General features: G+C 35.1%; 1 protein-coding gene across 4 annotated transcripts in view; it reads left to right on the forward strand.

Annotated features, from left to right (window-relative positions):
* Positions 1–15,258, forward strand: part of usp13 (ubiquitin specific peptidase 13) — a 58,163-nt gene that overhangs the window by 21,809 nt on the left and 21,096 nt on the right. The window contains exons 10-17 of one of the 4 annotated variants that reach the window (XM_087255657.1): positions 82–175; positions 1,787–1,912; positions 8,131–8,284; positions 8,710–8,884; positions 10,770–10,858; positions 12,835–12,957; positions 14,801–14,827; positions 15,036–15,179. In XM_087255657.1, coding sequence (XP_087111783.1) covers positions 82–175; positions 1,787–1,912; positions 8,131–8,284; positions 8,710–8,884; positions 10,770–10,858; positions 12,835–12,957; positions 14,801–14,827; positions 15,036–15,179 — 932 coding nt within the window. 4 annotated transcript variants of the gene reach the window in all.

Below are 15,258 nucleotides of genomic sequence, written 5' to 3' on the forward strand. Positions count from 1 at the left end.
ATTTTGAAATGTTAACAGCATTTGATATCTATCTTAAGTTTGCGTGATTCATACATGGCATCTAAATTGGTTATTTTCAAGGGCAAAACTTGGGCATGGACTTCTCTCAGGCCAATACTCTAAACCTCCAATGAAATCAGAACTTATTGAACAGGTGATGAAAGAAGAACACAAGGTATTTGACTTGGTCTGTCTTGTTGATATTTGGCTTAATTAAGTTGGCTCGTCTGTGGTTACAATTACAAGATTAGCAGTTGCAGCCTTTGGCATGTTTTTTTTTTTTTTTTTTTTGCATTTTTACACATATGACAGTCAGACAATCTTAAGGCCAATTTACACCAGGAATGGGCCGGTATGAGGTTTTGACAGTATGATAACCTTGGATAAAAATATCACGGTTTCACAGTACTGTAATTTCTGCTCAAAAATATATTATTTTAAGTGTCTGGGTAAAAAAATCCTACTTTTTTTCCACGTTGAACACAATATATTTTATTTTGAGAATCATTTAAGATATTTTGGAACAGTAAACATTTCTGGCTAAATAATTCAATTGAATCATTGACTTCTGCTGCTTTTTTTTTTCACAATTTAAAACAACGCCATCTTTGGATTTGTTTTCTGCTGGAGATACTGTTCTACTTAAGCACGGGTGTCAAACTCAGTTCCAAAAGGGCCGCAGCTCTGCACAGTTTAGTTCCAACCCTAATTAAACAAACCTGAGCAAACTAATTAAGTCCTTCAGGCTTGTTTGAAACCTACAGGTAAATGTGTTGGAGCAGGGTTGGAACTAAACTGTGCAGGGCTTCGGCCCTCCAGGAATTGAGTTTGACACCCCTGTACTAAAGATACTGTCCTAAAAAAACTAGAAAAAAAATGGAAATAAAAAATCTTACAAATACCTTGGGAACGGTATGGCAGAAAACTTTTTTTAACCGTAGTATACTTTGAAAACGGTTATTTACACTGCACCCAATAGCAACAGACAAGTGTTTTCACTGATTCAACTGGTTCTTACTGGGTTGTGTTTATGGTGTTTATGGTGTCTGACAGTTCAGTGTAAATTTGCTTTTATGGTTCTTGCATACGGACAATTATTTGAATTAACCTGGATGCCAATCATTAGGAATTTGAAGTGAAAACAGCATACAATAAAGTTGAGTAACGTTTATGGATGTTATGCAAACAAGCAATAACACAATGTGGCACCTACCTATGAAAGCTTTGTACTGCTGGAGATTAAAAAAAAAGCTTTACTCATAAGCTTACATCACACAATTTTCAGTTTATATATCATAGCTGTGAGACATAGGCTAATTGCTAAAAAGCCAAGGCATTTTTTTCCCATGCAATTCTGCATTGAGATATATATGAAGAAAAGAAAGTTCTGTTCTGATTTTATAGTTTGTGGATTTATTTTATAGAATTGTCTGCTTATATGGAATTTGTGTGTTTCTTACAAGTTTGAGTTTATATCTTAAAGTTAAAATTGTTGTAAGTTTATAATTAAACCACAAATTAAAAATTCTGAGGAAAAATCAGGATCGAGAGACCATGTTCACTCACAATTACATATTATGTTTTTGTATCTTGCATTGACTTTTTATTTTATCTTCATGCTGTATTTAAAAACAAAAGTTAGAGTTTTTCCTAAAGTTAGAGTTTTAAGAGTGGCCGTTTAAGAGTGTTTAAGTATGCCACTCAACAGATTTAGTGATGCCATTTTACAGTGCAATTGGTGACCCTGAGCCTAGATGTATCATGTTGTTTTCTTCTTCTGCAGCAGCAGCAGCAAAGGGGGATTTCACCTAAGATGTTCAAAGCGCTGGTCAGTAAAGGACATCCAGAGTTCTCCTCAAATCGACAACAAGATGCCCATGAATTCCTCTTGCACTTAATTAACCTGGTTGAGGTACGAATGCGCTTCTTTTGTTAAAATACAATGTTTTCTTGACCATCGTGATTATTTTGCATTTTTTAAAAATAATTTACCTGAGAAATGAAAAATCCTTCATATTCACCCACATGCCGCTCCAAACCCGTATGATTGTGTGTTAAAAGAGCAGCTTGAACATTTTTTGGTAAACAATTTCTTCTTTTGCTTGTCTCTTTTTGGAGAGACGTTTTCAGAGGGTTTCTAGGGTTTGGTTGGAATTTCCCCAGACATGTTTGTGGACTTTGAGTCTTGTCAGCAGGCTCTGGTTTCAGGAGACACATTCGACTGCACTCTGCTGGCAGACACACACTTGAAGTGACTTTCTCAACTGAGCTAAAATTAGACCCCCCATATCAGTTACACAGGACAGATAATGCTTCCTGTTACCCTCTGACTTGGTCTGTGGCCAGAATGAAAGCCATTGCTTGACACTTTTCCATGCCTGAAAAACAAACAACAGCAGAAGCTATGCCCTTAAACTGTTATATTCTAAGCTATAGTGTTGAAGTTTTCGAGAAACCCAATTCTCAGCATATTTACTGAATGTACACACTGATTAGATTGTTCAAAATGACTGCTGTATGGCAGGTGCTTGGAGAGGAGGGGAGGGGATGGAAAATATAAGTGCTTGATGACATCAGCTCAATAGTAAAGTTTTCTAGGATGTAAGCAACATAGATGATTGTGGATGAAACAGAGTTTAGTAGAAATTATTTTCATACCGAATTTTGGGATTGATAAGTTTTTAAGGTTTCCAAAAGAATTCGTTTTTGATTATTTGTTTCATATTGTGAAAGATTATTATTGTTTTAAAATGCAGTTTATTTTTGTGATATCAAAGCTTAATTTTCAGCATTCGAAAGAAAACAATTCTCTAATTATCAATCTAATGATCTAATAGTGAATCTGATGATTTAGCCCTATATGTTTTTCAGGATTATTTGATGATTAAACGGTCTTCCCCTTGTTAAGTCGTGACATATCGGTGACGGATGGAGTACCAAGCCGTTACTTATTTGAAGTGAGAAAATATTCGTCTATGGCCACTTTTTAGTCCTATCACACATTGCAGTGAATTTTCTATAAAATCATGGTGTACACAACAGTCTCTGGACTTGCTGCATCACAAATACCAAAATTTTAACAATTAAAAAACAATAATTAATCACTTTCTGGCCATCGGATATTAGGCATGAATTTATACATTGTGATCTTGATTTTCGAAAGTATTACATCGCTTTGTAAATGTTTATTATTACCATTTGGTGGGTCTCCCCATACAGTTTGATGTTGCGCTTGGACCCAAAAGTCATTTCGCGTGACGTCACACTTAACAAGCGGATACTTTTTCTGAAGGGGTGTTCATAAGACTATCATGACACCTTTAAAATATGATGTGATAGGTCATGAATGTGAAGCAGATTCTTTGTATGCATGCAACTGTCATTAAGGGTGCTTTTACACTAGCACTTTTGGTCTGCACCCAGGTTCGTTTGACGTCAGAGAACTCGGGTGCATACCCATGAACTGTACCTGAGTCCACCTGAAAGAGGTGGGCTGAAGTACGGTTCATGTAAACTCTAGTCTGGTTTATTTCTGGTATGAATGCAATCGTACCAAATAACAGAAGTGAACCGCCGACAGTGCAACAAACAAATTGTTTTCATAACGTTCGTTTGTGTGTGTGTATGTGTTTGTCTATGTATCACATAATGTACTTTGGTGCCAAGCAGGATAATGTCTGCTTGTCTCCTCCATTAACAGCTTCTGCGGACATCGCGTTATGTTCTGAACATTTATAAAATTTTTGTGCCGGATGGACGCGAGTCACTTTCTGTATGTCCAAAACCAAAAGATACAGTAAAAGCAGAACGACTGCGATGTGTGGAGGTCTTTCCATTTTGGCGCTTTGCTTTTGTGGTTGTCACCTAGCAACAGCTGTACACACAACAGCAGCTCCATGACGCAAACGTACCGGGGTTCAGAAGTAAAAAAACAGTGTGAACACAAACCAGCCGAGAAGGTGGTAAGAGGCGACGATCGAACTTGGGTTTGGACCAGGCAATTGAACCAAGTGTGAAAGCATCCTATTCGCTCAGTTGTCATTTTATATGCAAGGGTGACATTGTTTGAGGTGCTTTGTTATGACACCGTGGCAAATCAAAATACATCACAACCTGTCTTTGTCAAGACAGTTTTGGTGTTTTGATATTATCAAAACACCAAAACTTATCATAAATCTGTCATAAACATAATTGTCATGAGGCCATTATAATTGTGTCATGAATATTTTTCTGATTACTTTTTTCAGAGAAAAAGAATATGTCATCGTTTAAAATTTCTCAGTAAAAGTGTCAATACTAATTTTAGAACAGTGCCATTAATATTTAATTACATTTTAATGCCAAATTCAATTTTTACCACTGTAGTTGAGGTCAACAAAAACTTTAATAACTCTGTTGTAAAATTCATGACTTAATTATAATGGTCTCATGACAGTCAAGTTTATGACAGATTAATACCATTATTTAAGATATAACATGATTCATGTTTTCTTGGTAATGTTGAATTGTGATGAAAAAGACAAAGGCAGGTTATGATGTATTTGTCTATGTCAAGTTATTAAAAAAGCATGTAAAACAATGCACTTAAAATAACTTATGATTATGATATTGATTATAAAGGTTTCATAACAGTCTTATGAACACTTCCATCAAAATAAAGTTTTACCAAATAGGCAATAAATTATTATTATTTTTTAAATATGAATCATTTGTAAACATTTAATTCCTAAAAATATAACTTTTGATCAGTTTAATACATCCTTGCTGAATAAGTGTACTAATTAAAAAAATATTTTATTGACCTAATTAAAAAAAAAAATAGTGATGTGATAATACATCATTCATTACCATTGTAGCTGGATATAGTGTTAGAACAGACACTAGAGACCAAAATTTCAAAGACACAATTGACACTTTTAAGCAAGCACACAGGAATCATTTTTAATAGAACAAACCATTGAAAAAAGACAAAAGAAGAAAAAGTTTCAGTTTAAATTTTTTTTTACTGGTTATACAGAGCTTGACATGTTTATATTTTGTTTTGATGCGATACTACGAATCAAACCCTAATCTTTGGTGACATTTGCTTTGTTCTTGAAAGTACACATAAACTAAGAAGGTCAACTACATAAAACCAAGACAGAGCTATAGTCTCCTGAAATGTTTAGTGCTCAGAAATGTCGACTGGTTTATTTGTAGCAGTGCCTTCTGTGAAATAGCATCAGTCGTGTGAACAGTGAAGGGACCTTACAGTGCATTTCTGCATCCTCAGCAGGTTTGTTCTCTGCTCAGTGGTCTCTGGTGTCTCAGTCTTGGTATATTAAGGCTGGTATATTTCTGTATGAACCCAAAATAGCAAAACTGCTGTTCAATGACCTCGATGATCTTAATTAAATGCCAACTCTGTGTTGTACCTAAATATGTTTAAATGTTAATATATTGTTGAATTAGTTTTGCTATTTGTTTTTGTAGAACTGTTATCTATATGACCGTTATTCCGTTTTTGTATCTTTTTTTTTGCTTATAGCCATTGCAAAACCTGCATTACCGTCTTTGTTCTGAATGTAAGGGAAAATTATGAAGAATTTTGATAATCAAACAGTTTCAGTCTTCAGTGAAAGTGCAACTATACAACTGTATGGTTAGTTAAAATCATTCTTAAAAAGATCTTCAATTAAAAGTTTAATTAAAAGTTCACTTAAAGAAAGAAAGTCAGGTTTGAAACAACATTAGTGTAAGTTGTGACCCAATTTTATTTTATGTGGAAAATTTTGGGCAATTGTGTTTCTGTAATGTCCCAGCAGGCACATAAAGTCAACGTGTTGTCAGATTGATGTTGTACTTGTACCCCAAGATCATAGGGACATTACATTTAGTTTGGAAATGAAAATCAGGTTGACATCAGAACCCATCGTTGTCCAGGCCAACGTCCAACCTAAATTCAACTAAATATCAATGTCTAATGATGTCTCAGCTTAATAAATTTAGGTCAGGGGTCTCAAACTCGCGGCCCGCGGGCCATTTGCGGCCCTCAGTGCAATATTTTGTGGCCCGCGCCGACCACTGTACTCTGACAGAATCAGCGGAGCGGGGAGAGAGAGCGCTCCCCGCTCCGCTGATTCTATCCGTACACAGCGCGCTTGTCACTCAATGCGCGTTGTCGCGCGCGTTCTGATCAGCTGTGTTGTCACGCGCGTACTCAAGAGCGGTGTTATCGCGCACCTACTGAAGGGCGGGACCGAGGGTGTGTCGCGTCGCGGGGGCACTTTTGATCATTTTGGAAGGGCACTTTCTATGCAAGACTAAAAAGGGCATGTGCTCTGCACAGGTTGAGCCCTATGTGTGCACGTGCCTGCCCTGCATCTTGTGTTGATATTATAGGTAGATACAGACTGGTACAGACTGATGTGACTGGAGTGGGGTGGGGGTGTTTTATTTATACATATATACGCCTTTTTTTTAGGCGAGGGAATGGAAGTTTTGAGTGAGTTTCCCCACTTTTTTCCCTAGGACTTCAATAAGTCAAAGTGCAGGTCTAGACTTGATGATCATCTTCAAGCCATATTGAGGGTCTCAACTGCTCCCGCTCTAAAGCCAAATGTGGTTCAGAGTTGTGAGAAGAAGCGCTGTCAAGTCTCTGGCAGCAAGAAGTAGGCAAAAGATGCCATGTTCAGAAGAACTGTTCATAATCTTCACTCAATGTTCTATTAATGTTCAGGACACTTCATGTTCAGAAGAAATAATTAAAACTGTTAATAATGACATTTGAGGACTTTTTTTTGTGAAATCCCTTATGCGGCCCAGCCTCACCCAGACTTTGCCTCCTGCGGCCCCCAGGTAAATTGAGTTTGAGACCCCTGATTTAGGTTGATATTCCTGACAAATAAGTGTCAGTATTTAACGTCAATAGGAGGTTTAAAGAGGGGTGTCAAACTCTGTTCCTGGTTGGCCACAGACCTGCACAGTGTTTTTCCAACCCTGCTTCAACACTAAAGCTGCGGTCACACTGGACTTTTTTCACCCATAGACTTCCATTCATACGCATGCAAATGCGTCAGACCGGAAATGCAAGTTTGTGCGTCAAGTTTCGCAGTTTACTGCGTTGCAAAGTTCAAGCTTGTTGAACTCTGACCTGCGAATTCACATCACTTGACGGCGTGAGACCAATCAAGGATCAAAACATGACCTCTCTGGACAGAAATTTAAAACATAGACAAATCTCTCACTTTTTTAAAAAATCTAATCACCTTGTTTAATCCGGCCCCTTTTCGCAGCGCTGTACAACATGATTTCGCATGCTCAAACTCTAGTGTGACCACAGCTTTAGTTACTTGCAAGTTTCAAACAAGCCTGGAGGACTCAATTAGTTTGATCAGGTGTGTTTAATTAGAGTTAGAGCTAAACCGAGCTGCGACCCTTCAGGAACTGAGTTTGGCACCTGTGGTTTAAGGTGTTGACGTTGAATTATGGTCACTTTCCAACACAACCTAAAATCAACCAAATATCAACATCATTAGACTTCGTTAATGTCAAAATATAATGACGTCCAATAACGTCAAAATAATATACAAAAACGTCAATATAATAAAATATTATCCTTAGACGCTGGCTAGACATTGAGTTTTGGTCACGTGATATCACAACCTAAATCTAACTTAATATTAATGTCTTATGACATTGTGTGCTTGCTAAGGTATTGAGCATTGTCCATCTTTAAATGTTTTTAGAGCTTAATATGTGCCTTTAATGGAGCAGGAAAAATCAAAGGTATACTGTAGTTCACCCAAAAATTTTTTAATTCTGTCATTATTTACCCATTCTCCACTCATTCAAAACCTGTTTGAGTTTACTTTTCTTTTGTTGATCACAAAGGAAGATATAATGAAGAATTCTGGAGAAAAAAAAACACCTATCGACTTGTGTGTTTATTTTATTCCTCTGATTATTTTTCTAAATATCTTGTTTTGTGGTTAACCGAAGAAAGAGATCCATAAAAGTTTAGAACCGCTTGAGGGTAGGGAAGTTTTATTTTTGGGTGAACTATACATTTAAGTGTAATGCTACCCACTTTGTTTCAAAGCCAATAATGGAGAACTTTCTATAGGTGATATTGTGTTTTGCTCTTTCCAGAGGAACAATTCAGGCTCTGAGAACCCCAGCGACGTGTTCAGATTTATTGTGGAGGAGCGAACACAGTGCTGTCAGTCGCAGAAGGTGCGATACACACAGCGAGTGGACTACCTTATGCAGCTTCCTGTGCCTTTAGAGGCAGCCAGCAACAGAGGTAATGACTTCAAAAAATTAAAAGAGCCGTTCCTACCTGATTCAACTGTGAACATTTTAAACCAAATGCAGTTAGGTCATTTATGGAAAATATTATTATTGACTTGAATAAAAACTTTAAAGTTAAAATGAAAGTTTAGCCAAAAATTTAACTTGGGTCATCATTTACTCACCATTGACTTGTTCCAAATCTGTTGTTCAAAAAAATATTTTAAAGAATGTTGCAAACTAATAGATAGTTTTTCTATGGATGTCAATAGTTACAGATATTCTAAAATATCTTATTTTTGTGTTTAACTGATTACAAGTCAAGGGTGACTATATGATGACAGAATTTTTAGGTGAACTATCACTTTTAATATCAATGAATCCAGTGTGAATGTAGACCTGATGGTGTTTTATCAACATATGGTTTTGTTTGTACAGAGGAGCTAATAGCATATGAGGGTAAACGGAAGGAAGCCGAGGAGAACATGCGGCCCCTTCCAGAGGTGGTGAGAGCCAGAGTGCCCTTCACTGCCTGTCTGCAAGCCTTCACTGAGCCGGAGAATGTGCCAGACTTCTGGAGCTCTGCGCTGCAGGCCAAATCAGCCGGAGTGAAGTAAGCAAGGTTCTGGTTTTCAGACCTTCAAATGACTCACAATTAATTCTCTTGAATTTAGAAGAAAATCAAAGTGTTTAGTTCAACAATAATTTTTATGATACTCAATATTTAAATTACATAATGCTATACATTATATGTCCATGATTTGGAGCAGTGGTGTAATGGTACATGTATTGAGATAGAAATAAACTTTTTTATCAATAATAATTTGAACATAAATATAAAATAAATAAATAAAAATAAATAAATGTAATATTTAATAATATTAAATTTATTATTATAATTATATTAATAATTTTGTAGACTAAGAGCCTGATCTTGGGATTTAGTAATTTATGCATGAATAATACAAGACACACCACCTGTCAATAACTGCAAAAAGTTTTGTGTTTCATTCTAATGAGAATTTCAGCTATTTCTAGAAATCTGGATAATTTGACTCAGCTCAGTAAGAAGAAACCGCTTCTTAGTTTAGTATCATCTCTGGCTTTTATACCCAGCAGGCACCTTGATAACAAAACATTATAAAAAAACAGGTAAAAAACAAATTGATTGGATGTCAATTTACTTCCTTGATGTCAAAATTACATCAAATTGACATCTAACATTAATGTCAAAAAACATGTCAAAATCTAGTAAAGGGGTATTATTTTTCCTGACACCATCATTAGATGTCTATTTGATCTCATTTTGACCTCAGGGCAGTTTGCATGCATTATAGGGAAAAATCCAGTATACATTTGTAATTGTAGTTTTCGGATGACTAAATTTTCAATGTGTGGATGTCCAATGGGCATCAAGCTTTTTAAATGTTTTTTGCATTTGCATTTTTGATATCAAGGGTATTCTTTTATCTGGTTTATCAACATAAATAAAAAAATAATAATATTCATAATTACATAAAACACCATGTAAGAAAACTTGTAAGCTTGTAATAATATTTTCTCATTGGAGTGGTATTAGTAGGTTTGTCTTTGCATAATTATGTTGTATGTGTATACATACAGAAGGAGCCCCGTAGTCACACACCTATTGCACATAGAGCTGCAGGTCATTGATCTTTTAATCATAGCAGCTGAAATAAATAGCAGATTGTAAAAGAGAATAAGAGCTACTTAGGAACTTTGTTTTGCTCGTTAAATCAAAAGGACAATTTCCTTATATAAAATTTGATTAATATGACAATTATAAATATTGAAATCTAAATGTAATGCTAATACACACTAAATTGACATCACGCAATACTAATATAAATTTCTGAACCAAGTATAACAATTCGCACAGATCTAAAAATAATTTTTACAGTTTAATGTGATATAAGCTCGATTTGACTATCTTTAAGTTTAATAACATATTTAGCATCATTTATTGTATTTTTCCCCACAAACGAGCTAGATGTAGTTCTTGTTTAAATGACATTTTCCTGTGAAAGTACTTTTTGGGTCTAACTGTCAACATGTAAAATCACAAAGTACAGTATCTACACCAGAACTGTGACTGACAGCCAACACACACAGCAAATATTAGATTCACCCACGCTGCAGAGACATGCTGATGCTCAATCCATAGGAAGAGTGTAATTCCGCAAATAACTGCAATTTCCCATTTCAAAGTCAACAGAGATACTGACAGAGACAAAACTTTCTGACTTCATCTTAAAGAGTTTAAAGAAGTATATGACAGCAATAAAATGTACAGACTGAATGAGGAGGACAGTGACTGCTAATCCATTGAAATATCAATAATATTATATTCAATTAAGTGTATAATTCTTTTACTGTGAGTTGTTAGTTTGTCTATACTTTTTCTTCATCACTTTTAGCCAGTAATGTAAATATGGTGAATACCTGCACTAAAAGATTTTATTTTTCTCTCTCTTCAGGACTTCTCGTTTTGCAACTTTCCCAGAGTACATGATCGTGCAGCTAAAGAAGTTCACATTTGGTGTCGATTGGGTGCCTAAAAAGTTAGGTGTGTGCATAAACATGCTCTTGATTTGCTGTTGTGTTTTAATTTCTCATTGTTGTAGTCAGGGTGCGAATTATAAATTGACCATCGAGGGTAGTTTCTTTGTTAGTGTTAGTTTATGTAAAGCATCCTTCAGTAAACCAAATTTATATACTTAATTTAATAACATATAATTTATTAATCATCTTATCTGTTTTTAGTGTTTTGACTTTGAGTGTATTCTGACTCTGATAGGCTATTTCAGCAGATGTGTGATTCTAAAAGATGGCCTATTTTTGATATAAAACACACAATGACAAGTTTGTAATCCTGCATTAATAAACGCATGACAATGAAGGATTACACTTATTATTTCACTGTTAACATTCATGTGTGAGCAGGTATGTTAAAATAGAAACAATGCATCTAATTTTAGTTTGCTTTTAGGCTATATGTAGATGCAAACACCTGTTTCACAAGAAAAGTGTCTTGTGAATAGGCATAGGACGATAATCGGTTTCAAGGTTTACCGCGGTTTGAAAAAGTTAAGATTTTAAAACCAATAACATTTTCTGTTATACCGTTCCTTCTGTATATATAAGTGTTTGTTGTTGTTTTTTAACATGTTTTTTTGACTATTTTATTTAGTTTTGTTTAGCTTATAAACTACCATCCAAGCATGCTATGGACCTACACAGTGCAGAGGCTTACTTTATATCCAAAGAAAAGAAAGATCTACTTATCACGAGGCCTTTTCAAGTTGTAAAGAAATCTGTTTTTGTAAATAATGAAGACAGCTGAAGTCAATTCATTTAAATTCTTTAGTCTAACATGTTTACTGTTCAAAAATTGTATAAGTATATCCTAAAATAAAATATATTGTGTTTAATAGGGGGAAAAGTAGTTTTTTTTAACCTATACATTTAAAAAGAGCATATTTTAGAGCAGTAATTACAATACCATGAAACCGTGATATTTTTAGCCAAGGTTATCATACTGTCAGAATCTTATACCCTGCATGCCTACTTGTGAACACTTATGGTGTCTATTGGTGCTCTAAATCCAGCAGTTTCAGACTGCTGAATGAACATTTTCTCGCATAGGCTGCCTGGGGTGATTATGTATTCACAATGATATGAACCATTGCAGGGGTGGTCAAAGGTATATTTATAGTATCTGTTATTTGAATTAAATATTTATATAAATATTATTATTATAGGTATAGAGCAGAGCAAAATCAGTTTATCACTATTTAAAGAGCTGTTCTTTTATACATCTTTTGAGTCCTTAGAGGGAATTAAACTTTAATAAGGGAGGTCAACTCCCAACAAACCCCCTGTAATTTGCACCCTAGTTGTAGTTAAATCTACACTTTGTTATACTCATGTATGCACAAAATGTTGGATCAGTAGATGTTTGATTCCATGTGATTCTGGCTCCTGTTGAAGCAGATTTATTGATATGTCATGTTGTCATTTGTCAGCTGTGTCAGCCTATCACATGCCTTGTCTTGTGCAATTCACACCATCACATGTTATGCATGTTGAGCAATGGTCGTGATTGCTTGCATCAAAATAATATCAGTTTGCAAGGTGTGGTTTGCTCAGCAGAAGCTCTTCTGTTGTCCAGCAGAGGGTAGTCTAACACTGCTTTTGAACATGACAAATCTGGAGATTAGAGACCTGATTTCACATTCATTCATTCATTCATTTTCTTTTCGGCTTAGATATTTATTAATTAGGGGTCACCACAGTGGAATGAACTGCCAACTTATCCAGCATATGTTTTACGCAGCGAAAGCTATTCCAGCCGCAACCCATCACTGGGAAACACCCATACACACTCTTTTACACACATACACTGCAGTTAATTGAGCTTATTTAATTCACCCATAGTGCATGTCTTTGGACTGTGGAGGAAACTGGAGCCACATTTCACATCTAGTTATTTTACTATTTCATGCTCTCTTTTTCTTTTCTTGTGTTTTTTTTTTGTTACAGATATGTCAGTAGATGTACCTGATTTCTTGGATCTGAATCGCCTTAGAGCCACAGGTCTACAGGCTGGAGAAGAGGAATTGCCTGATCTTACACCTCCCATTGTCATTCCTGAAGACACCCGAGGTGAGAACCTGTAGACTTGAAGCCTGTGCTTTGGTTACGTTTTGAGCTGAAAAAAAGAAGCAATTTCATTCAGTAAGGATATATTAAATCTATCAAATATGCAAGTAAAGACTTGGCAATATGGCAGAATGTTGGCAAAAATGTGTGTTTTAAATATGATTAATAAATAACATAAGAGATTTGCCTTTCATTTAGTCAGTTGAGAGAAAAGTTTAATTTACCCCATTCACTTTTTTTATTTGCAAGTAAGTTACTATGTGAAATCTAAAATTTTGAATGTATGCGTGATAAACATGAGTTTTTTATGTCTTCTTGAACGCTCCCCAGTCTATTCATCTTATTTCAAATTTTGTTGAATTGTTTAACACCTTTGCCTCAACGTCTAATGAGAAATGTAAACTGGCTTGGGAGGATGAACTTGGAACTGACATATCAGAGAACTATGGTATAAGTGTCTGACTACAGTACAGTCCTGTTCAGTAAACAGTAGGCACCAGTTCTAAGTTCAAAGTTATGCGTCGTCAGCACTATACCAAAACCAAATTACACAAAAATTTTCCCTCTATTTCACCTACAGTATGTGTGACAAGTGTCAAATTACAGAGGACACCACAGCTCTTTTGTTTTGGTTTTGCCTTGATTTGTTCAGTTTTTGGACAAACATTTCTGATTTTTACTCCAAGGCCTATAATATTTCCCTCCAACCAGACACACAGCTTGCTATTTTTGGTGTTTCATAACACTCCTTCACCAACATCTGCAACAAGCTCTTACTCTAGGCTTGACTGTGGCCAGGGGGCTAATACTAAAAAACTGGAAATCTCCTTTACCTCCTTCTTTTCGAACCTGGTTAATGGATATGGCCTCCGTTATCCACTTGGAAAGGCTCAGATTTATCAGGTCCATTTCCCACAAAAAAAATGTTGTGCTACCTGGGAACTCTTTCTTGGATACTTAGACCTGAAATGTGTTCTATCCAAATCCAGCATCTTTCATGGAAACTGACCGGCACACTACCTTATAGGACTTTTTGATGTCTACATACTGTGTAACACTACATTTTGTATCCCCAACAGCTGAACCCTCATGTAGGGCAATTCCTATATTTACCTGCAAATTGTGTATACTCTGAGACAATATTGCTTGTTTTTTCTGTTGTACTTAAAAAAACCTTAAAATAGAAGAATAAAAAAATAAAGAACATAAATATTGAATAGACTTTAAATCAATACATTTTAAATAGAAAAATATATATTCAGAGTAAATATAACAACAACGCAAAATTGACATTAATCAAAAAGGCAGCCTTGGTAAGAAATTTCTTTTTAAAAACAGCACAAAATTACTGAATCCAAATGTCAGAATGTAAAATAAAAACAATAATAATAAGATTACGTTTTATTTTTAAGTATTTTAAATTACAGTTAAAATAATTAGTACAATAAACTTGCTTAAATACACTAAACTTCAACATTTCTATATAAAGTGATTCAGAAAGCAGAGGAATTGTACTATTTGGTTATACAAATATATTTACTTATAAACTCAAGAACACTACATTTATCAAGTCAATTGCAAATGCTTAAGTAAAGCATAGTGTTGAGTCAATTTATTTAGCATTTAGTATTAAGTCAAGTTATTAAATTCCTTATTGCACAACTTTGTTGCTTTTCAGACAACGTAATTAGAAAAGTAATTGATATATAATTTAAATCATGTAATTAGTGATGAATTACTTTTTAAGTTGCTCACCTTACACAGATGTAATGTAATATGGAAACAAAATAGCATATTTAACCTTCCCTTTTCCTTAGTACTAATTCGTTCTTGTTTTTGCATACAGACAGTTCAACAAACAACTCTTTGGAATGTAAGTATCACTCTTTAAATATGCAGAATTCATTACATACGTGTAAATTGTATGAATGTGCTACATACCTATTCCATGAACAATATTAAAAGGATCTCTTAAAAGAGTCAGTTAGGTTCTACAATAATTGACTTTAAACATAATCAGCATCTGCAATGTTAGTTATGAGTTTTTGAGTTGTTAATTTGAATCTTTAATTGTTCTTCAGCTCCAGAAATAGATGAATCATCTGTGATGCAGCTGGCAGAGATGGGCTTTCCTTTGGAAGCCTGTCGGAAGGCTGTGTACTATACTGGGAATATGGGAGCAGAGATGGCCTTTAACTGGATAATAGCACACATGGAGGAGCCAGGTAGGACAGCGTATCTTGACTGAACCGACATGTTTTGAACAAAGGCATATCTTTTTATATTCTTAGCTTATTCCATATT

This window comes from Danio rerio, chromosome 6, assembly GCF_052040795.2.
Source record: "Danio rerio strain M-AB ecotype USA chromosome 6, GRCz13ab, whole genome shotgun sequence".
In the NCBI taxonomy this organism is placed as follows: Eukaryota; Metazoa; Chordata; class Actinopteri; order Cypriniformes; family Danionidae; genus Danio; species Danio rerio.